Source organism: Macrobrachium nipponense, chromosome 30 (assembly GCF_015104395.2).
Source record: "Macrobrachium nipponense isolate FS-2020 chromosome 30, ASM1510439v2, whole genome shotgun sequence".
Taxonomy (NCBI): domain Eukaryota; kingdom Metazoa; phylum Arthropoda; class Malacostraca; order Decapoda; family Palaemonidae; genus Macrobrachium; species Macrobrachium nipponense.
The window spans coordinates 36,378,711-36,403,962 of NC_087218.1; the positions used below are offsets into that span (position 1 = coordinate 36,378,711).

Below are 25,252 nucleotides of genomic sequence, written 5' to 3' on the forward strand. Positions count from 1 at the left end.
TTGAAACAACGAAGGTTCAACAACCCAGGTTGCCGTCTTGGAACTTGGATGTAGTTCTGAAGTTTCTCATGTCCAGTCCATTCGAACCTATGCATACGGCTTCCCTGAAGGATGTTACTAGAAAAGCTATCTTCCTGACTGCTCTGGCGACGGCGAAGAGAGTCAGCGAGGTACAAGCGATTAGCAATACGTGGGCTTTAAAGGTTATAACGCGGTTTGTTCCTTGAGCCCAACGTTTCCTGGCAAAAAAAAAAAAATGAAAATCCGTCCAACCCTTGGCCTAGGACCTTCGAAATTAAAGGGATGGCCGAAATCATTGGGCGCGAGCCAGAGAGAGTTCTGTGCCCTGTCAGGGCTCTAAAAAAAATTCTACCTACAGAAGAACTAAGGATTGTAGAGGTCTTTCGGATAACGGTGTGGTGTTCGGTAAGGAAGCCAAATTTACCAATGTCGAAGAATGCTTTGGCTTTTTTCTTGAGGGACACCATCCCCACAAGGAAGCGCATTCATCCTGTCAAGACAGTGATATGAAAATGTTGAAGGTGAATGCGCATGAAGTGAGGGCTATTTCTACGTCGGTAGCCTTCCAAAAGAACATGGCACTTAAATGACATCTTGAATGCCACATTTTGGCGTAGTAATTCAGTGTTTGCCTCTCACTACCTTGGCGGGAGGTGGAGGGACTACATACGAGAAACTGTTGCTCTTTGGGCCCATATGTCGCAGCAGACACTATATTGGGTACAGAGTAGCAGCACTCTTCCTATCATTTAGGAAATAATATGTTAGTTTGGACTTTTTAATTTTTTATTTCTTTTATTTTTTATTTTTAGTTTATTATGCTTATTTAGTGTTTAGTTTATTGTGGTCTTGGGTCGGCCGCCTTAGGCGGACTTCCCCTACATTAGCCTTGGTTGGGGTATAACGAAGTTTAACCAGATAGGCTAGGTCAGGTGGTAATATTTTTGCTTCGCCCTCATAATAGGGTTAAAATGTTTTTGTCACATTGTGGTTCATGTACCCGTTGACAAATCATCTGGAGCGCACCAAGCTATATAGGTCACGTCCTTGCTGGCACCTCCAGTGAAGCATTAACAGCATTCGGTGTCTCATCAACACCTATATGATCTGTCACATTGTGGTCACGCTCCCCGTGACAGTTCATTAGAGCGCACCAGCTACACAGGTCACGTCCTTGCTGGCACCTCTAGGAATGCATTACCCCCCAAAAAATTGGAGGCCTATAATGTAGGATCTAGTTGTTTTGTGGTCACGCCCCCGTTGACAGATCCTCTAGAACTCAACAGCATCGCAGGTCACTACCTTGCTGGAGTTTCTAGTAAAGCAGAAAGCAGACTTGGGTGACGGTACTCACGAAGTCAGCTATGCTAAACAGGTAAGGAACCAAGATATTCAATCAGGTAAATGGAATTGTTTCCCAAAATCCGAGTCTGTCTCCCCCTTCCTTCAAAGGTGGGATTCAGCTATATATATATCTGGCAGGTAAGGTTCATGAACCAAAATGATATTGTTATGATACAATAAAGTTTGTTCATACTTACCTGGCAGATATATATAATCAAAGTGCCCACCCACCTCCCCTCAGGAGACAGTGGCACTAGAAATATCTGACAGAAAATGGGAATGGTTCCTGACGCCCGCCTCCCAGCGGCGTGGGGGAATGGGTACTACCACCTGGCCGACCCACGCGTGTGCCGGGAGGGTTTTGAAATTCTGTCGGACTTCGGAGAATACAGCTATATATATATCTGCCAGGTAAGTATGAACCAAACTTTATTGTAATCATAACAATATCATTTTTTCATTTCATTGTATTGAATTGATTGAATTATGGATCTCGAAGGGCTTTCGCCGCGCCCACCAGTTGCCCGTAGAGTGTATCCCGGGCTGGAGGGGCGTAAATGCGGCGGAATTTCACTCTTTTCCTGATATAGATCCCCATGAAATTGTGTTATCGGTGCCGGGGGGCGCGAATGTACCGAACCGAACCATGCAATGTGTGTAAGAATTGGTTCCGAGGCGCAGTGGGTGCTGTACGAGGGTCCAGGAAGAGGCGTAGATCGACCAAGGAGTCGTCGGAAAGCTCTCCAGCGACTCCTTTGGTGACGGAATACCTCGTCATCCTTCCTGCCCCCAGCTCAGCCCCACGGTTTGCGGCCTTCCCCTGCGGGGGGGGTTTCGGAGTCCTTCTCCTCACTCGATCCATCGAGTGTGGAGGAGGGCGCTCGATTTACCCGGATGTTCAATTGTATTCGGGGGTCTTCCTGTCCGCTCTGGGTGGGGTTCGTCCTCCCCCAGGCGTGAGGGTGCCCCTCTAACTGACCCGACTGTTCCTCCCTCAGGTGTGCCTTCTGTGAGTGACGACCTTGGACAGGTGTGGGCGTCGTTGGGGGGACTGCAGGGCGCTCCCAGGCCAGTATCCAGGGCTTAATTCAGCGGACTGGCGTGGCCGGCAGTAGTGACTCATGGTGTAGTGACAACGACCTACTAATACGGTGTCTACTCCAGCGTACGCCGCCCCTCCTCATGTGGATTTATACGCAACATATTGCGTCTGTAACCCCCACTGCATCAATCCAAATGCCGATTGCTGCCGTACCTAAGAGGGGCGTGCTGCCTCCACCTGGGTTCTATGTGCTGCCGGACCCTCGACTTTCGCTGTCCAAAGGAGTTCTCCCCTGGACCTGCCGCCCCCGTCACCCGATGATGAAACTGGCTGAGTTGGAGATGCCTGTGATGCCTGACTATGCTGCCGTACCTGCCGTACCTGCCGCTAGTGTTGCTGGCCCAGCCGCTCGCGCCGCTCCTACGAGGCGCGCGGTGCGTGACGCTCCTATTGATGTTGCTGCTGGTGCTGGTCCTGCTGGTGCTGGTCCTGCTGTTGATGTTCCTGCCGCTCCTGCCGTGCCATGCCCTGCCCACGTCCGCGTCTCGTAATGGAGGTGCTGCACCCGGACTCAGGTCTTCCGGACAGGTTCAGTCGGGGCGTGTTGCTTCGGCAATTGGCCGACTTTTCCCGTGGATGGAAGACCTGACGTCCGTCATGAGGGAGCTGACGAAGAAGAGGAGGAAGAAGAGGAAGCTGTCGTCGTCGTCTTCATCGTCTTCTTCGTCGTCTGTTGCCGGCTTCTCCCCTCCCCCTTCGACTTCTAAGGCTTCCAAGCCGAAGAAGAAGAAGGCTGCCTCCTCCCCCCCTAAGAATGCTCCTTCGGGACCTTCGAAGAGGCCCGTCTCACTCCAGTGTGACGGGGGGTGCTCTGCTGGTCCTCCTGTTCCCTCGGGAAGGCAGGGCCCGTCTCCTCTTCTGAGAAGAAGAAGAAGACGGGGACCAAGGGTGTGCTGGCTACCGCTGGTACATCCGTCTGTCTGGTCTTGGTAGCGCTGCTGCTAAGCCAGGTGCCGGCTCGGCTTCTCGTCCTGCGAGAAGTTCGAGTGTACGGTCTCCTTCGGGCGACCGTGCAGCCAAAGTCAAGACGCCTGAGCTCGCTCAACATCATGACCGAGGCACGGAGCAGAAGACTGTCGAAAGTCGCGCAAGTGACTCTCGCAAGGCCAGCGGCCGCTCTCGTAGCGACCAGCCGGCCCGGACCTCGGGTTGACGTGACGGTCTCTGACCGGCCACGGGTTGAGGCTGGGAAGAGGTCCCCTCGACCGACGGTACCAGCCTCGGCTGGTACCAGCGGTTTGACAGTGCCGTGAGGACGCTCACGGTCTCACCGCTTTAAGCGAGCTCTGCAGATCACCTGACCGCCGCTCCCACAGGGACCGGACGGAGACGGTGGCCAGTCGAGCCGCTCGCCACAGGTGAGCGGCACGGCCAGGCCTGCAGATCGATCCCCACCGCCGGGTTGGTGATCGGCCTGCAGCCCCCACGTACGCTGGTCCTGCCAGCGAGCGGGGGGGGGGAGCGTCAGGTCTGTCTCTCCACTACCTTCAACTTCCTCGGGCTACACCGGGAAGAGCGAGGGTAGCTAGGAGTGGATCGTGAGAGGGTGCGCCACTCACGATCCCGCCACGATGCCGCACGCACCAGGTATGGTCTTAGGACCAGCCAGGTTGTACGCGGCAAGTGGTTGGAGGCGACCGTCAGGGTCTGTGCTGTTTCCTTCCTCTTCTGAAGGAGGAGGGTCTCGAGAGCTGCTCTTGTTGGAGGGACTGGACGGTTCCTACTCCTCAGGACGCTGTAACTCCCGAGATCCAGAGGACACTTTGCCCAGGTTATTGCGCTGATTCGTCAGCACAACGACCTGGGGGAAGGATCGCCGCCCTAACCACCATCTGAGCCCACGTCCCGGCTCGAGTCATTTTGGGGCCGAAGAAGGGAAGGGAACCCAAATTGACGGTGGGACTGGCCTGCCGCGATCGGGAGCTTGCAGACTCAGTCCTTGACCAGGTGAGAATTTCGTCTCAGGACGAGAGGATTCACTAAAGTCAGGACGGTCTTCCAAGCTACTTCCTCCTCCTCTGCAGCGACAGCGGAAGTTCTATGTGCCATCAGTGGATCCAATTACCGCCCAAACAGGTTAACCCGGAGCTAGCTAGGCATAACTCCAGGTGTGTCCCTGCAGCAGCTCCTGTCGGAGAACTTGTGGTTCTCGCCAGCAGGAGGCACTGGGCCTGGAAGCTACCGCTATGGCGGCTTTCCAGGCAGTCTCTTGGTTGGATCTGTGGTCCCTCACAGTATCCAAGGTCGCGGCCGACTCTTGGGGGCGCTGCCCTCGAAGACGACCCCGACTTCAGGAGACTGTGCCAGTCTGGAGGTAGGGCCATCTCCTACCTCGCCCATCGACGGCAAACCTGCGGGCCAACTTGGTTCTCCGTCGTAGGGACGCTGTCCTTACACGAGTAGCCAAGGGGGCTGGGCGTGAGGCAGTAAATGGACTCTGTAACGGACCTATGAAGAGTTCCTCCGCTCTCTTTCCCGGAGAGATGGTGGACGCTGCGGTGGAGAGACGGCGCACTGATGACAGTGACCATCTTGGTTCACCAGGCAGTTACGAAGGTTTCTGGGCAACCTCGTGCAACTGCGGCTAAGCCTAAGAGTTTTAGCTAGCGCTTCCTCGGCTGCTAAGACGGCTGCTCCATCGAAGCCCCACCCCGAGGAAAGACTCTTCCTGCTTCAACTTCTGGTAAAGGAGGAGCCGTAACCAGCCCTCCTCCCAGCCCTCCTTTCCCCGAGGTGGGAAACGCTAGGGACGGCGTTTCCCCCTCACCAGCTGCCGGAAGTGGGGGGGTGCCTAGCAAGCCATTGGGCAACTTGGCAGCGCTACGGTGCCGAGACCTGGATAGTAGACGTCCTTCGGGAGGGATATCTGCTACCCTTCGAATCTCGGCCACCCCTCACCTCCAACCCGGTCCATCTTCAGACATATGTACTAGGATCCTCAAAGGACGACGCTCTTTGGCAGGAGATCAAGACCATGCTGACCACCAAACGAGCTGTAGAAGTCGTAGTAGATCGGTCACCGGGCTTTTACAGCCGCCTTTTCTTAGTGGAGCAAGGCATCGGGGGGCTGGCGCCCGGTGATAATCTCTCTGAACCGATTTATTCGCCAGACTCGGTTCAGATGGAGACGGCACGTTCCGTGCTCGACTCCATCGGGAGAACGATATCATGCTTTCGGTGGACCTGAAGGATGCGTATTTTCAAATACCCTTCCATCAGTCCTCCAGAAAGTACCTCCACTTCATCTTCGACGGGACGGTGTACCAATTCAGGGCTCTTTGCTTCGGTCTCTCAACCGCCCCACAGGTGTTCACGAGAGTGTTCACTCTGGTGTCTGCTTGGGCCCATTCGCACGGGATACTCTTCTGAGGTATCTCGACGATTGGCTCGGTCCTGGTGAGCTGCCGCTCGCAGTTGCTGCAGGACAGGGATCGACTTCTAAAGTTTTGTCGCGATCTGGGGATCGTGATAAACTACGAGAAGTCCGATCTCGAACCCAAGCAGAAGATGAAGTACTGGGTATGCTGATCGATACGGTAGCGCTCAAGTCCGCCCCGCAGACTTGAGGATCAGCAAATTCAGGGAGGCAGCCGGCCGGTTCCTGTCTCGGCAGGAACAGGCAGCTCAGCAATGGCAAGTCGTGATCGGCCACCTGTCGTCACTCGAGAAGTTAGTTCCTCACGGACGTCTTCACCTGCGGTCTCTCCAGTGGAGACTAAGGGAGAGTTGGTCACAGGTAAAGGATCCACCTTACTTCCCCGTGTCTCTCACGGAGAAGGTGAGGCAGGACCTAGCCTGGTGGCTCGACGACAGGAACCTCTTAAGAGGAGTGCCTCTACGCACTCCCCACCCGGAGATGTTGCTGTTTTCAGACGCATCGACCGAGGGATGGGGCGCACACCTGGAGGAGTTGCTGGCTGCAGGTGTGTGGGACCATCACGACAAGCAACCTTCACATCAATGTCCTGGAACTCCAAGGCGGCGTTCTACGCTCTCCAAGAATTCCAGGACCCGCTTGGTGGGACACCTCGTGGTGTTGATGTGCGACAACACCACAGTAGTGGCATACGTCAACAAGCAGGGGGGCCTGTGTCTCTCCCCGCTACACCAGTTGACCGTGCAGGTGCACGAGTGGGCCATGGCTCACTCAATAGAGCTGTCAGCACGCTACATTCCAGGCAAGAGGAATGTAGTAGCAGACAAGCTCAGCCGTCGGGATCAGGTGATAGGGACCGAGTGGTCCCTACACCCAGAAGTGGGCGGAAAAGGCTCTTCAACCTGTGGGGGCGTCCGGTCATAGACCTGTTCGCCACCCGGCACAACAAAAAACTTCAGGTTTTTTGTTCGGCCGTGCCGGACCCATGGGCAGCTGCAGAGGACGCTCTTCAACACCGCTGGGACAACCTCTTCGTCTATGCCTTTCCTCCCTTTTGTCTGATTCGGAAAGTGATTCAGCCGAGCGCTGGTCACTCCCAATCTCAGGATGATCCTGGTGGCTCCAAACGACCTCAAGCCGTTTGGTATCCGGACCTGCTGGCTCTTCTTGCGGAAGAACCGAGAGAGATGCCCCACTGGCACAAAACCTTCTAGCCCAGCCACACGTAGAGCGGTACCACCGAGCAGTCCAGTCCCTACAACTTCACGGCTGGCTGTTATCCACCATCTCTTGCGAACGACGGAGGCTTTTCTCGCAGCGCAGCAACAGAGATGGCTGGACACGTCCGACAGTCCTCTGCAGCTGTGTACCAGGGGAAGTGGGCCGTCCTCTGTGGTTGGTTGTCGTAGACGGGGTCTATCTCCTCTCAGAGCCACTCTTCAGCAGGTAGCGGATTTCCTTGTGTTTCCTTCGCCGAGAGAAGCTCCTCTCAGTACCCACAGTTAAAGGATATAGAGCCGCCCTGGCCCTGCCTAAAACTGTATACTGACACACTCATCGAACTCGTTCAAGATCTCCTTGCTCATGAGGAGCTTCGAGAGGTCTTGCCCACCCAGGGAACTCAGGCCCCCTGAGTGGGATGTGACTCTCGTCCTTCTTAGGAGTCTGACTCGAAGACCATTCGAGCCACTCCGAGAGTCGTCAGGACAGGGATCTGACCCTCAAGACCTCTTCTTGCTGGCCCTGGCATCGGCGAAGAGAGTAGGGGAACTTCATGGTCTGTCCTTCAATGTTAAACATTCCAGGGGCTGGGGATCTGTGACGCTCGATTTCGTCCCCGAACTTCGTAGCTAAGACTCAGAATCCGTCGATCCCTGACGACAGGTTCGAGTCTTTCACGATCCCCTCCCTAATGGATTTCACCGACAACGATATGGATGAGATGCTGCTTTGTCCTGTGAGGGCGCTACGGCGCTATCTGAAGAAAACTCGACACCTCAGGCCTGAGTGTCGACACCTCTTCGTTAGCACTGGGGTTACCAAGAAAGAAGTATCCAAGAACACACTTTCTTTCTGGCTGCATGAGGTGATCAGGAGAGCGTACGAGGCTGATGGTAGTGACGACATCCGTACGCTCCGACCGAGAGCCCACGAAGTCAGAGGTATTGGACCCTCTTTGGCGTTCCGTAAGAACTTCTCCGTGGCGCAGGTCCTGAAGGCAGGTGTCTGGCCAACCAGACTACCTTCACGTCCTTCTACCTTCGAGATATTGCCCACAAGCCTTGGATACTTTTTTTCCTTGGACCTGTGATGGCTGCTCAAACAGTTGTGTAAGCTTACCCAGCACCCGAGCAGGCAGACAGCATCGATTCCTGGTGTGACTGTAGGAATGAATGGGTGAATGAGAGTGCGACTGGCTTCTCTTCTCCTCTTTTCTCTCTCTCTACCTGTGGGCAGAGGGTCACGGTTCGGTCATCACCATGCTGGGAAGGAATTTCGATGCAGGTAAGCTACTCGACCGAGCCCCAATCTATCCCTTTAGTTAGGGATAGAAGCAAATATCCTCCACTCCCTCCAACAAGGGGGAAGGAGTGGATGCCTACTTGAGACAAACCCATAACTTTATGTTGGCTCTTGTAAAGGAGCAAGTTCTTGCTTGCTGGTACAACGAGATACGCTAGCCTCTCTCTTAGTACTTGGCTCAGAGGTCTGACCATTGATCCTGCGGTGCACACCCCGATCAATCGGACAGAGGTTTGGATCCCTCCCTTGCTCTTACGACCAGGGAGGCATTCCAAGGTTGGACGAACACCAGTCTGTTCACCAAAAAGACTCAGATTCCACCCACCAAGAAGTGAGTCTTCCTATTGTTAAAGGACCGAGGGTTTGTATTACGTATCGGAATAAATGACAATTTGTCGAAAATTTCATTTTTCCTAACTATACAAACCTGAGGTCCTTTACATATAGTCCCACCTCATACCACCCCTCACTCTGCAACTTTTTGCATGGGCCTAAAGCAAAAAGTGATTCTTCACCGCTCGGCAAAGCGCGGCGCGCGCACAATCGGACAAGCAGTTAACTACCGTTCTCCCCTTGTTCGAAGCTTACGACCGTCCCAGCTGCCGCTAGTTACCTTCCTATTGTTAAAGGACCTCAGGTTTGTATAGTTAGGAAAAATGCAATTTTCGACAAATTGTCATTTTTAAGAGGTACGCTTGCCTCCCTCTTATTACTTGGGTCCAGAGGTCTGACCATTGATCCTATGGTACATACCCCGATCATTGGGCAGAGTCTAGGATCCCTCCCTCTGCTCTTACGACCAAGGAGGAATCCAAGGTTGGGCGAACACCAGTCTGTTCTTAAGACTCAGATTCCTCCCACCAAGAAGTGAGTCTTCCTATTGTAAAGGACCAATGGTTTGTATTCGTATCAGAACAAATAACAATTTGTCGAAAATTGTATTTTTCCTAACTATACAAACCTGAGGTCCTTTACACATCCCACCTCATGCCACCCCTCACTCTGCGTTTTCCTGGGCTTAAAGCAAAGTGGTTCTTCACCTCCCAGTCGCGCGGTGTGCACACTGTCAGACAAGCAGTTAACTACCGAACTCCCTTGTTCGAAGCTTACGACCGTTCCAGCTGCCGCTAGTTACCTTCCTATTATAAAGGACCTCAGGTTTGTATAGTTAGGAAAAATACAATTTACGTAAAATTGTTATATTTCAAGCAGTTTATGCTCTTGCCTTTTGTTTAAGCCTTCAATTTTATTATGATTAAAAGGATATCCATTTGCAACCTAAACCTTTATAAGACTATAGAACTATTATCTCACATTTTCTGATGATTAAGGTCTAAATAAGTGGATTGTATATTATTGACCAATTGTTTTTTCTTTTTATTAATTATATATATGAAGTAATTAAATTTTTATGTGTACACAGGGACCCTGGTAGTTTCTCAGATCGGTTCGTGAATATTGGTAACATTTTGTATAAAGCTACGAAGACTTCACTTCACAAACAGACGGCAAAGAAGCAGCTCTCTAATGTTACTGCTAAAGGTAAACAGTTACTGTGAGGTCATTCCAGGTGATTTTAATTCTTTTAAAGTTAAAAGTTATAAGTTTGTACTCCATTAAGGATATTGACTTGTTAATGCAGTTCACTGTGTAATCACTGAATTTGTACAGTGTTAATATTGTTCTTTGATATTTGCTGATATTGAATTGAAACAACATTGAACTTGATATGTTTTTATTTTGTGGTGCTATGTTCATCATTATCCTCATTGCATTTTACTCTGTAGGCTCAAAATGCATTTTAAAATTACACGGCAACCAATATAGTGTCAGTGCCGGTGGCCGTACTTTGACGCGACTGGAGAGCAAACCTCTATCCACATCCAAGCCCTTATTATCAAGAGTTCACATTGGGGGATTGACATATTCTCGCACCAAGACTGGCCATTATGAACTCACCAAAGCTCATCAAGCAAGAGCAGTTTTGAGGTAAAGTTTTTTTTTTTTAGATGAATCTTACCTACTGTTAAATTTAGCTATTTATCCCCGCCGATTAAGCGAGTCGGCATTAAATGAAAAAAAAAATTGAATAGCAGCCCGGATGACTGTCTAGTTTACTGTTCTCCACCTGGTGTTTCGAATGTTTTAGCTCTTGTCAGAATTCTCCTTGCCGCCATTGCGGCTAGGTGATTGTTGGTATTCTATGAAGTTTGGCTATTTTACACCTGTTTACGGTATTATAATTTCATTTTCCTAGGATATCTTCCACCGGAAGCAAAACCAATAACATCAGGCTATGTAGGAATGTTTTGGTGTAACCAGGATGGTGAAATTGGAAGTTGATCAACATTCCTTTGTACTGGCAGGGGTACAGAGTGTGATTTTGGAACTACTAGATGTGAAGAATGTAGGGAATTGTTCTGAGAAATTTATGCCTGAATATGTCAGATATAGGAAAGACTGGAACTAATAGATTGCGAAAGCAATTAGGTAGATCAGGACTTAAACCTGTCAGGCTATCCCTACTCAGACTAGGCATTTTAGTAGGCTAGTATTGACTTCCATTGTAGCTCCACTTTCTGCTCCCCGTTCGGTTCAGGAAAAGCGTAATGAGAAGTTAGAACGTTAACCTATTTTTAGTTCTAATACAATTTGAACTTAGTTCGTGATGGGAACATTCCGAATCCCTCCAGTATGCGCTCATTTTTGTGTTCCCTGTTAGAAGTAAGGTGTTGGTGCCCTCGTCTGTACGTAGCTAGAGCTTAGGACTGCCCTGCGACAGTTGGAAGCGTCCGCTGCCAGGGAACTGGGTCGGTTCTCGAGACAATGGGGTTCTGTGCCCTCCAATACCTACTTGGCCCTTTTCATGGTCTGAATCTTGTTTAAAGGGTTCTCGCCAAAGGACCGTTAAAGAGTTCACATAAGGACCGTTTCGGTAAGTGTTAATGCTCGCTCCGTAGGCGCATTCTTTCATCTTCAACATCTAGTTTGAAGTGTTAGCATGCATAGGCTTAATATTATATGATGTAGGTATAGAAATTTTATTGAGATGATACTGTATCAGTAGTGAGTTTTACACGTTTAGATATGTCGACTCGGTCGACTGTTTATCTCTCATGTTTTGGTTATTCTAAATTCTTGTATGCTAGCATATTCTTTTATCTTCGTAATGCTTGTGTTTTTTCTTTGCATGCTTCCTCTTCGACTATCGGTAGATCTCTTACTACTGCCTCGATTAATGTTTCTCTTTCAAGTCTACACTGTCTGTAGTATCTAAAGTTCTCGCCGAGTTAGATATTCTAGCTTCAGAGATTTCTAACTTAGTTTCATATAGGAATGCTTTCAAGTATGTGCGATCGCTTTCGGACGAGGCGGGAGCGTCGTTGTAACTCCTCTCCCACCGCCTCCCACTTTTGGCCCTTCGTTCTCTCTCTCTCCCTCTGTCAACTCATGCGGACTGCGGACCAGGGTTCCCAGGCGTACGAGACGTACGATAATTATCGTACGAGTATGATAATTTGACCCTCTGTACGATAAACGATTATTAATCAAAATACAATAATTTGAAGAGATTTGGTACAATAATTTGGTTTGATACATCTGTGGACATTGTTGACTCATGTGAATGCAGTTGACTCATGCTGAGTGCAGACTTTGCCGAGTCCCGAGTCGCTTAAACTGTCTTGCTCTTATTGAATAGTGGTGGATTCGATACAGCACTCAGCTGCTGCCACCTCTTTTTGTCGCCAAGGGTTGCGGAGAAAGAGCAACAAAAAGCGACACTTGTCGATAAGTGTCGCTTTTTGTCGGCAAGGGTTGCGGAGAAAGAGCAATCCTTTAAGCTCTTTGTTTACCTCCTGTCATCAGCTGTCTCCTCCCATCACCCGCTGATGGAAGAGTTTGAATGGAGTTGGAGGAACTCGTTTGGGCCGGTCGGCGTTTGTTGCCACACTACGCCTTGCTCTATCCTCATTTTGCTGAGTATAGAGGCCACATAGAGAATATAATATCTTAATTGTCTTAGCGTATTTTGGCGCACTCTAAATATTGGAGAAGAGAACCAACGCTTTCTCCGATTTAAGAGCATTTTGTAACTTTTCTCGTCCTCGGACACAATCTCCCTTTGTGTCTGCCTTGGCTTGTCGTCTTGTCTTTTAAAGTCGCGGAGAGCCGAAGGCCACCGCCTTTTGCTTTACAACACTTATTGGTCCTTGAACCGTCTTTAATAGGAGGTTTGCTTTCTTTCTCTTTCCTGTGGGGAAATGAACTCGAGACTGACAGACATGCTGATGGATTTTCAGTCTAACTTGAGTTATTACCTTTTATCTACGTTGTCTCGCCTCTGCAACTTCTTAGAGAGGTGAAGACGCCAACCTAGCGGGAGTTTTTAGCGAGGAAACAAGTAACTAAAACAAGTAACGCATTTCTGATGCTGCAGGGTAATGTCCTCATGCTTATACTCACTTTGCTTGGAAGAAGTGAGAACACTTTCTCTTCCTGTTTGATTATGCAGCTCGGGATTATCTATTGGTAGTCTTATTTTATACCTTTCGGGGATAAGTGCAGATTCAGGTTCTGGGATATGGACAGTTGCAACCTCCTAACATGCATGGAGACTTAGGACCAGTATGTTAACTTAGGACCAGTATGTTAACTTAGGACCAGTATGTTATATGGTGGAGACGGTGAAGGGCAGTTGTGATTCTTTTTGGGTGTCCTCCACTGGTTTAATCTCCCTCTTATAGTTTCCCTTGTCTTCAGCAGAGATCTCGCATAAATCTCTTTTAGTAGGAGATTGTATATAGAGGGAATGGTGGTCCAAGGGTAATTCTTTAGGAAGACACCCATAAGTAATTGGAGATATTCTTGGACATTTGGGACTGAATAACAGTAAGTGTCTGCCCATATACTTGTTGGTTTTCTAGCATGGTTTTAGTGCCTTTCCAAAGAATGGTCAGACCTGTGGTACACATGCAGAATGTATTCCACTTACCATACATCCACAGTCATGCAAGTTCCTTCAAGAGGTTTTAACTAGAAGGTATTGCTGTTCTGTGCACTTTGTTTCGGTTAGTGTGCAGCCCTCTGTAAGTTATGTCAGGGATTTGTTGCCCATAGGTAGATGGTGCCGACTTTAGGAGCAAGACACTTCTACTGAATCAGTGATTCAAGTTAGCCCACTGTCAACAGTATTCCAAAGGCCAAGGACCTGTTGCTTCTTCTGACTCAATTTCTATGCATTATATTGTTAAGTCTTTATATCCCCATTCTTATCTAGCGATGTGGGGATGATATTTAATTATGCATGCTTGTCGGTCAAGATGAATAGGCATGTGCTGCTTGAAGATTTTAGACCTGAAAGAAACTTCCTATATGGTAAGGGCTTTTCCTCATTAGGAAACATGGCCTCACGGCTTATTTTCAGATAATCATGCTTAATTAATGTACAGTTTCAGCTTAAGAATTACGACTTACAAATAACTTTCATTAAATTTGTAAGTAATCCAGAACCAACTTTGGCACCAGGACTGTAGGAGGGACACTGTAACCAGGAATCATCAATTTGGTTCTTAAACCTAAGTCCAAGTTTTGGTCTTTTCCCTCTGTCATGCAACACAGAGTTTAACTAGTGTCATTACACTTTCATGCAATATAGAATGGTCAAACTACACCAGGTAAAACTTTTTAGATGTCAGGGCAGTGGAAAGACATCAGGATGCTTAGCGGGTTTATTCCCGTTCAGAAACAAAGTCTTTGTGGGAAGTTTGCTGCTTTGAGTGAAATGAAACAACATATTGGTTTGGTCATCCATTCTGTGGAAGGACAGTGTTTTAGCAATTGGGGATTCAGGAAGAACAACTGCCTACAAGGGCCTTGACATCTGTAAGTTTGACACTTTGTGTGGATTTAAGGAACACTCATCTTCCTAGCATGTAGGTAGATGAACAGGGACATCCGAATGATTACTACTACTACTTTGTTGGCTCTCAGGCTTGAGCAGTGGATGTTTCCTTAAATTTTGCCTAATTCAGACTCATAGGCCTGCCACTTGTATCTACTCTGAATTCTATTGAGCAATTTCAAGTTCAAGAATTGCTTAGTCTCCTGTAGAGCCCTTGTAGCCTCAGGGCAAAACTTTTCAGAATTTCCAATGCTCTTGGTAGATGTCTCTTTCTTCCGTTGAGAAGAAATCAACTCTACCACAAAATTCCATACAGTTCTGTTGACGTAGGCATCTCCTTAACTACTTGGAGATGTTAGAATGTCCCCCCCAATAATAAGATTTTCAAATTATCGTAGGATCTGTCCTTAATTTAAAACTGCCATGGCCTGGGGTCAGAAGCAGTGTTCTGTGTGTTGCTGAGGGTACCATTCTGGTGGAATTTTCAGCACGTGGAACCTTGTAGACGTCAATGTTTTCTGTTTAGAGGAGATAAGACTTTTCACAATCTACTTCCAAAGTTATCGTTCCATACGTACTTTCCTTGGCATTGCATTAAGTACTTTTAGATCTTGCTGAGGACCAGCACTGTAAGGTATTGAGACTGAAGCCCCTTCATCTCTATATCAGTCTCCCTCTGGAGTTTAGATGCGGGTCTAAACTTGATCTGAATTTACTGTAAGAACTTTTATTTAGCAGTGATCAATAAGTAAATTTACTGTCAGCACCCTTCTTTTAGCTGGTGTAAAAGGAATGCTATTTTAGCTTTCTGCCTTAGAACTGAGGGTGATGTTAAGGCTATGCTTTACAGTTCCCTGTAAGAATTCCAATTTAACCCCTCTGGGGTGGGGGGGGGAAGAGGAAACTTCTCTGTCCTGTTGGGCATTTAAATTTGAAGGTTAAACCTAGAACATTTTTATCATCCTTTTAGAGACCTTGAACATCTTTGTCAAAGGTAAATGCTGGAAGAGGCAAAGTTAACCTTTGGTTTTGTGGTTTTAAGAAAAAACAGATGTTGTGGTCAAAGGTTAGCCTGGAAGAGGCAAAAATCACCTTTTGTTTTGTGGTTTTAGAAAACCCTAGCTGTCTTTGCCATGGTTAAGCTTGAAGGCAAAGGTAACTTTTTGTTTGTGGATTTTAGAAACCTAGAATGTATTTGTGAAGGTTAAGCCTGGAAGAGGCAAAGTTAACCTTTTGTGTTGTGATTTTTAGAAACTTATAATGCCTTTGCCAATGGTTAAACTTGAAGGCAAAGTTAACTTTTGTTTTGTGGTTTTAGAAAACCTAGAATGTATTTGTGAAGGTTAAGCGTGGAAGAGGCAAAGTTAACCTTTTGTGTTATGATTTTTAGAAACTGTCAAGGAACACAAGGTCCTCTTTGACATAATGGATAGGCTAGTGCATGAGAACTAGCTCCATATCTTCTACCTTATTGAAGTTAAACATTCATAATGTGAGCAGCAGTTGCAACTTCATTTAGTGTTAAGTCAATTTGTCGCTCCAGAATAGGATTGATGTGTCACAGTAGAAGTATAATTCAGTTTTTGCCCAATCACTACCTTACCTACACAGAATTGTGTTTGAAAACAGTAAAGCCCTTAATCCGCTACTAGTAGTGGGTAGTCTTTTCCTGAACCGAAAAAGAGCAATTCTTTAGGCTCTTTTGTTAAAATCCCGGTTTTTAATATTTTGGGGAGCGTGAAGGTACAAATTTTGCATAGGAGTGTACCTTTATATTGTAAAGGTATTCATTTTAGTGACTGTCGTTTGATAGGGCTTTTGGACCCAGGCACAGGGGTCCCTCATACCGCTTGCGTTTCATGCTGGCTGAATCGAAGCGGTTTTCTCCACAAGGCTGCTCTTTGCTGCATATGTATGAGAGCCTTGATTCCAGATCAGGGGAGAATGTTTTGGGTTTCGTATAAGAAACCTTTAGCTCGAATGGCTGAGCGAAATTTTGTCTAGCTGCACTACCCACCATCCTCTTCTTAATGTGAGAATCAGCTAAATTTAACAGTAGGTAAGATTCATCTCAAATAATATAAATTTTCATAATAAAATTTATTACTTGGATACCTACTGTTAAAGTAGGCTATCAAGGAGAATTCTGACGAGCTAAAACATTCGAAACACACCTGGTGGAGAACAGGTAAACTAGACAGTCATCCAGGCAGCCATTCGATTTTTTATTTTTTGTTTGAATGCCGACTCACCTAATTGGCGGGGAGATATAGCTAAATTTAACAATATGTAAGTATCCAAATAATAAATTTTAAGAAAATTTATATATATATATATTTTTTTGCTAGGTTATATTGAAACTAGTATATCCTTTTGTAATTTCAAATAATTGAGCAGCATCATCAAAGATGTAGAATACACCAGCTTTTCAGCTTGCAAAAATGCATTGGCCAGTCCTGCCATTTATTTTATTTCAGGCAATGGAGAAGACCAAACTCATTATGTAGGACTCTTGACACTCATCTCATCCATTCTTTTTTCTCTTTTCCTACTAACCTGTCCAGCATTTTTATTTTATTTATTCCAGTTTTCATCCCTCATGAAAAAAGAATAATTTACTCCAGCCTTGGGGCTTGGCTTAACATGTCACTGAGGGTTACATGTTTAACAGATTCAGCTCTTTTTCTGCTTGGAAGTCTGAAACAACTCATCTACATTGCTTTAAGCAAAATGGGCCTCAGCAAATCACAACTGTTTCAGGTGCCTCTAATGCCATCTTCCACCTTTCCTGAATCATCATACTTTTGCTCCTGTGCAAGATATCTTGGGTTAAGAGTGTGCTCAGAATGATTGTATGTGGGATACCTCAGACAATTCATAGAATTTATTAAAAATCCCATGTGTAGCAGAAAATGGAGATTTTGAAAAGGTTTGACCATAGAATATTAAAATACATGGCCTGTGAGCTGACTGGACATGTTATGAATGAGGAATTGAAAGAGAGATGTGAGGTCCAGAGGCTGGTACATAGACTAAGATCTCAAAGATTGAGATAATTTTGACATGTGAGGAGAATGGATGAAGAACAGTTTGTCTGAAAAGCAGATTGATTTGGAAGTAGCATGTCAAAAACTTAGGAAAGCTGAGGAATTCATGTGAAAAAGTGATAAGAGACCTGATAGGAGTTGAGGCAGAAAAAGTACTGGGCAGAAGAGAGTAGAGAGAACTCATTTCATGTCAAACCTCTTGAAGGGAAAGGGTGGTGAAAAATCTTTAGCCAACAATAGTATGGTTGCTATACACTAAGTTTTAGTCTCCCAATCTTGAGGTGGATGCCACTTGCAACAGAGAATGACTTGTAAGTTGCCAGTGGTTTGGGTTATCAAATGACAGAGCATTTCACCCACTTCATTGACAGTTAACTTTATACTACGTATTTCTTTATCATAGCACTGGATGAGTAAAATGTTTTGTATATCAATAAGCTAAGTTTATTAGAAAGATTATTGATGATAAGACTATTCCAGTTTGTATAATTGTACCTTTTGGAATAAATACATGGAATAGTAATCATTTTTATACAGTGAAAGGTTCCTAAACAGAGTTTAATGATGACTTTATTTTTCTTTACAGCTCTGCCAAGCACCGAAGCATGGTAACCTTATCTCAGAAGAAGAGAAGGGGCACGTTGCAGAAACGTAACCAGTACTGCATCTTCTTCAACAGGTTTGGGAGATGTACTAAAAAGGACAAGGGAGACTGCCCGTATCTCCATGACCCAACCAAAATAGCCATTTGCACAAGGTGAGATTTCAGAAATCATTGATGAATATAGAATATGCAGTGTGAAATGTAATTCATGTATTCCTTATGATCTTAAATTCATCTTTGAAAGTTATCATGAGGTGTTTTATGATACTAATGTATGGCATAGTGTCATGGCCGATGTAATATAACTCAGCGTGATCTCAACCTCATATAGTATTGTGCCCAAAATAAAAATGCGGATATAGTGGCAGACTTTTAATGTCAGTAATCCTGTTTCAGGAGAAAAGTAATAATCACCCATAATTTATTGCAGGTTTCTGCGTGGTCGTTGTCCTGTTAGTAACTGCCCATTTTCACACAAAATTGATCCTGACAAGATGCCTGTGTGCTCTCATTTTGTACGGTCAATATGTACTCGAGATGACTGCCCATACCGTCATGTTAGGGTTAGCCCCAATGCACCAATTTGCTTAGACTTTCTTCATGGACATTGTCCTCTTGGTCAAGAGGTAAGTTCATTATTGTAGATTGTTTTATTTGTCAGTATACTGATTAGTATGATGCTTGTATTCTTATGATGTTTTTGATCCCACAGTACAACTCTTCTGGATTCTTGGTTATGTTACTAGCAAAACAAAGCAATTGTATATTACAAAAGGTAAGGTATCCATACAAAAGAAAGCCATTTATTCTTCAGATGCTATACTTCCTGATATGGTGCAGTGTTAGTCAAGAGCTGAGTATTCATATCATGAAAATATGGCCATTGCTTTGCTAGAGGAAGCCCCCATACTTCCTACTTTGTTAACCCCATGTACCCAGGTTATTTATGTACATGTTTACTTAAAGCTGTGGGGTGAATTCCAGGTAACATAGCAACATACATACATGTTCAAGATTTCACACCATTCAGTTTGAAAGAATTTTGTGGGAAAGGTGTTCAGATCACTTCCATGGGCCATAAATGACATCTGGCAACTTACACAGCAAGTGAAGTTGCCCATTAGAGGATAGAGGGAGATCAATTTGACTTGAGATATCATGGGCCCTGGATGTCTTTTAAATATTTTACAATAAATGTAGTGCTCAGAATTTGGTACTGATTTTAATTCTTATCTGTTATGATGTTGCGTGAGCTGTGATTAAAATTTTACAAAAAAAAAATGACAAAAAATATGTATTAGAAATGACACTTATAACTAAATAAAATTAGCATATTTTTACGACTGTCTTTTGGGAAGAGGCCCTGCACAGGGTTCGAAATGTTCACTTTTAACTTTCCCTGAAAGGTACAGAAAATTCTTTAACAATTTTTCTTATACCATTTGCATATCCATATCTTCCTCTTTCCATTGATGTTTTTTATTTATTTTTTTTCTAATTTGTCATCCTTAAATTTAGCCTGGTTTAGGAGTGTGCTTAATATATGTTTAGCCTAGATTGTGAGGATTAATGTTGTTATTGCCTCCATTTTTATGAAATATGTTGTCGTTTTACTAATTATCATACGTATTTCATCTCTTCATTGAGTTTGTTCATATAATCTGGATGGGTGGTATAATGAATGATGAAGTACTTTTTTATTGCTTTGTTGTTAGTAAACTACCCAGGCATAAATTGTACATAGGAATGCATTGATTGTTTTCAGAGCTTTTTTTTTTTTCTCTCTCTCTCTCTCTAATCAAGATAGCCATTTTTCAATGTTTGCATGGAAGGCAATGCTACATGCATTTTATTGTTGCTAAACATGTAGTTTGTATACTGGTTGTTTCCCTAGGTGGAACAGCATTACAATTAATGAAGCAAGGTAAGGAAGGCTTCTGTCAGGAATTTGTGTAGGCAACCCAACCTATACGTTGGATTGAACAATGGTGTGCTTTATGTTTTGCTCAGACATTGTAGCAAAGAGTTTGGCTCTTGGCCAAGAAGACAGTAAGAGACCTTCCTTTATGATCCCCGCTCCTGTGAACGTCTTGGAGGGGAATCAGGGAGATGCCCTTCACTTTCTGAGAAGTGCATTCCTGAAGATTCTGAAGATGAGAAGAGGTTGTGGTAATGCAAACCTAGGTGGTTTTGTTTATTTTCAAAATTAGAATATTATTTACTTTGTTAAGTGCAAACTAAAATAAAGAGTTGTCTTACTTCAAATTCCTAAGATAGGCACAGTTGCTTAATGTTGCACCTTATTGAAGTTGATGTTTTGAACTGATTTCTTCCAGATACATAATACTATTTCATCAGTTATATTTTCCTGGTAATAATAAGTGTTATTTATTCATCCGGCGCAAAGTCTCTTAAACTAATAATACTGCAAATCTTGTGAATACTAGGGTTTAGTCACATTTAACAGAAGGAACTGTTAAGACTGAATAATTGGTAAGTCTGGAGTTGTTTGTCTATCCAGATGTTGAAAGCACCATTTCGTTTACAAATAGTGTAAGGCTGGGTTTATGTAATGCCTCCTGCCACCCACCCCAAAAAGAAAGTGGAACTCTTAAGTTTCATTTTAATGAATTTATAAAATCCACTTTCTTTCTTCCTGTAAAAGAACATGCAATGTCATATTTACTTTGATATTTCAGTGCAAGAAGCACCATGTGTTGGAATGTGAAGAATTTAGCGCATCAGGTAAGTGTCCCAGAGGCGAAGCTTGTCCACTCTCACATCGTAAGGGATCAAGAAAAAAGAAGAAAAGTGTCTCTCTAGAACCTGTAACCCCCTGCACTTCCCTGATGAAAATGCGTGTTTCTCAGCCAAGAAGACGCAAATCCAGTGACTCTGTTGATGTGTTAGGGGAGCCCAGCATAAAACAGAAAAAGAAAAAATTGGTTGTTGCTGATGATGATGGTATACTGAAGAGGTATTTTCATGTAGGCAAGGGTATTCTTCCCAGTGTTGAAGATGGTGTTGTTATGAAAGATATAGAAAGCAGGGGACAGAAGGTAAATGATGATTCAAACACAAGGAAAGATGAAATGGAAGTGGACCTCTTAGAGAGGTCTTTTTGCTCTGATTTACCTGGTGATGATTTGAAGGAACCGTTAACTGGAATTGCTGGAATTAAAGAAGAGACTCCAAGTGCTTTAGATTTAGAACAAAAGAGAGGGAAGGTGCTGCAGAAAATAGAGCAGCTGAAAGGAATGTATGAAACCCCACCAGGATCTTCCAGCAATAAAGACAGTGAGGGAGAGAAGACTCAAGCCAACAGGAGAGGAATCTGTAGCAACAGGACCAAAGAAATGCAAGACAACACACAAGACTTCAAATGCGATGCTTTTGAGCGACGTCCTCTCCCTAAGAAGATGCCATCATTCATTTCTCTCTCTAAAAATGTTGGTGATGTAGAGGACCTGTGATATTTTGTAGTAATGTAGTTTTTAATTATCATTATCTGTGATGAACAGCTTCTAAGAATGTTTGTATGGATATGAGAACTATATATTTGCTAATAGTTATTTTTATTGACAGAAGTGGTACCAAAAAGTGTTAGGTGTTTTATGTAGTGATCCCCAATGTGATACAAATGTGCTTCACTTATTTTTATATACTACTGTATACCTTAAATACTCTTTAAATAAGGTTTTCTCTCTATTGATGCTGCTGTGATCTCTTGGAGAGGTTTTTGTACTTATGTAATGTGTCTGGAAAGTTATTAAAGGAATTTATGACAATATGAGATTTTATTCATTACATAGTGGCTGTAGTACCACTACTTTGTCCAGGTTTGATAGCCATTTTTACTTAGTTTTCAAGACCTGTAAGAATTACTGCAGTATGTCCTGAAGTCTGTGTATGTTTGATCCAGTGTATATTTTTAGTGCATCTTTCTTTCAACTATACAGTAAGTGTTATTGTTATGTGGACATGTATCCATAGATTCTTGCAGCAAGTTCATCTTAATTAGAGTACGTAAACTTAAGTACTAAGTAAATTTGGGTATTTAAAAGAGTTTATGTACCATTCATCACTATAGTAGGTGGTTCAAATGTAATCCTGTTTAGAAATATTTGTCAAAAAATGGGCTGAACACATCTACATCTTTATTTTAAAAGGGTTGGATTTAAATTATTTTTACTTTATTTATATTAGGGTAATTCAAAATTCATTTCTGAAAGTAATTTCGGTTTGTTAAGCTAAATGTCTAATACAACACGTATGTAAAGTACGAGGCGAATATTAGATACAGGAAAGCAAAGAAAACTTTGTGCACAGAATTGAGTGGACTGGAGAAGAATGGCAAATCAAGAGAAGATGAGACCAGTACATAAAGTTAAACCATTTAATGTGATAAATTGCAGTACCTGAAGCTCAATACGAGCAAGGAGAAAAGAAGTCAACAAATGTGAGTATACGAGCATCAGGTATTTGTTTAAGGATATCACTGAGCTACTAGAAAGGTCACCCAAGAAAGAGAGGAAAATCCTTGATTAAAAGTGTCACCTATGGTAACTTAACAAGCATCAAGAAAGCAGCATTTTCTTGAACTTCCCCACCATCCCATTCTATTCACTTTGAGGGAGTCAGATAAACTACTTAGTAATTGTCAAAACAAATCCAGAAGGCAAGTGAATATGAAACTAGCAGATAGCAATGATTCATTTCATGAAAGGTTGAAGGCAGTCTTCAACTTTGTCATAAGGGGTGGTGAAAAACTTCCTTATAAAGAGTTCCCATGAAAATGAAATTCTTGTAATATTCACAAGAGCTTTAACAAATCTGAATTAACATTGCTCTTGAAGGTTTAAAGGATTCTGTGAATGGGTAAATGCACATGCAGTCTAAAATAGTGATTTACTCTTAAAATTTCTGGATTCCTTATTGAGGCCCATGAGCAAATAAAAATATTTTTATGTTATGAAATAAGCAAGTTATCAATATGAAAGCCATGAACAGAGCTTCTGTCACATTTACAAAAGTCTGCTATTGTTGGGTATCAAGGTAACCATCAAGAAAAGCAGACTTCATGTAAGTGTAACTTACATAAAGGTATCAGGCCGCCAAAATACAGGGGAAACACAAACTCCCAAAATAAAATTTTTGTTGTTTTTGTATCCTTGTCAAACAGAGCAACCAGAGTAAAACGAAAAAGAAAACATAACACAACCAATATTGTGACCCATACCACAACAGTGAAGATGTAATTCAATGACAGTGAATGGGGGATCATCTTTTGTTGCTAAGTGATACCTCCCATATGTAAATACAGTCTGTATGCTTTCAAAAAAAGATTTATGAAAAATCAGTCGAACATGTCAGTCTTTCTGATCAGCCTTATGGTCACTGTCTTTGGCTAAGATCCCCCTGCTTTGGCAACAAACCCTTACGATGTAACAGCTGTTGGCACAGATCACCACTTACATCATTAGGTTGAACAGGAGGAAAAAGTAAACACTGTGGGTTTCTTCAGTCGTCCTCCTATCATCAAAGTCATTCTTCTGTCACGACCTGTGGCCATAAAAACGGATGATCTGGAGTCTTCTCTTCTGGGCTAACTTCATCAATTTCCCATATCACTGCTACCTGTGCATAGATGCCCCTGGGTCTACGGTATTTATCCCTTGAGACAGTCTTGTTACCTTAACTCCCTTCTGCTTTGACTTTGATGTGTGTAATGCTGGTACCTTTCAGTAATGTAAAGATTTTGGGGTAGGTACTGTGAATGTTACTTGCCAGTTTCTGCCTCAGTCCAGACCTCTTGGATCTCAAGGATGGAAGTCTCAGTATTAGAGCAATATAGTATCTTAGTCATGATGATCACATTCTTTTTCCTAACAGAGAGGATCTTCCTGGTAGTAGGAGCTCTACTTTAGGCCTTAGCATTCCAAGAGGGTAACAGATGAGACCTTAATTTTGTGTTGATCTGAATGGTCTAATAGAAGCCATTGGTTTGCCTTTGGCCACCAGAAATGCCCATTTCCCTCATAGCAGTATTGTATTTGTTCTGCATACCTTGATAGGACTATTGAATTTGGAGGTGAATTTTTCCTAAACATCCATTGCTCTGATTGGTCAATATTTTACATAGGATACTATGTAGCCTGGACATGCTACTATCTGCCTGACAATCAGGAATGTGATGAAGACAATGATATTTAATAAAGTTTGATGTTTTATATTCTGTAGATTTCAGCTTGCAAATTAAATTTAAATTTTTGTTAGATAGTGACAAGTTCACAGAAATTGCCACATTGCGATAAAACCATTCCCAGTTACTTTTATGGAAGCCAATTGACCACCTGTCCTAGTGGCTGACACAGCTGTTGTTATTGAGGGAGAATGACATAAAGGAACAAATAACCATTGATGGTACTAATGAACCTATGAGACGCAGGTACAGTATGTGGTATATGTCTGAGTTTGAGAAACTTTATGTAAACAATTATTGGAAGGGAGAGAATCTAAAAGTTTAGAGTATGTAAGCGGGTACTGTACAAAGGACTTAGGTGCCAATTGAAGAAGAGATACTGTTAAAAAAAAAAAAAAGGAGAGAGAGCATTTTTCTCAAAATATACAAATTACAGTACCATAGAAATGTGTGGGGAATCAAAACACTTAATACAGTGAAGGTAAACCTCGGGGTAAAAGATTTCATTGTTATTTTGACATTCCTTGCAAAGAAGCAATATTATTGACCTTGGTAGTGTAATACCAGATGATTCAAGGTCAATCAATCTTGATGAATGTGTTTATCAAGATGAATTTTGAATTTCAGCTAAAGTTACATGCAATGTTCTTATAGATTTTTTGGTTACACATTCTGCCATTGTTTTACATTGTAAATTTTGATATAGGGTTCTTGTGTCAGTCTATTTTAGATTCCCAAAACTTTGTTGAATTTTTAAAAATAAAAGCTGGTGTATGAACCTGTGATAGACAAAATTATTTTTATATATATTTCTGTTTCCCTCACAGTATGTGACCTGGGATTTCCTGTTTATTATAGTCAATTTCTTATGGAAGAACAAGAACAGTAGTAGTACTGTAATCCTTCACACAGAGTAAGGGAGAAAATAACCATTCAGTAACCAACGCCCTAGGAATGTCATGTAATTTGGTTGACTTTTCAGCAACGTGAAGTAAGTTTTCTTCATCTTTATGTATTTTTAATGTCTTCTGATGCATAACGCACAAAATACAATAGAGGAAACTATCTCATTTGTATCTCTGGCGTGGCAGAAACACGTTGCTCTCGTGAGAGATGAGATAACATATATAC

At 43.7% G+C, this 25,252-nt stretch overlaps 1 protein-coding gene across 1 annotated transcript; it reads left to right on the forward strand.

Moving 5' to 3' along the window:
• Nucleotides 1-9,703: 9,703 nt before the first annotated feature.
• Nucleotides 9,704-21,707, forward strand: LOC135202114 (uncharacterized; the record flags this gene model as incomplete). Its single annotated transcript, XM_064231365.1, has 5 exons — nucleotides 9,704-9,908; nucleotides 10,154-10,355; nucleotides 17,902-18,072; nucleotides 18,350-18,545; nucleotides 20,619-21,707. Coding segments are annotated over 5 exons (1,548 nt in total), but the record flags the coding sequence as incomplete, so codon positions are not given.
• Nucleotides 21,708-25,252: the final 3,545 nt, after the last annotated feature.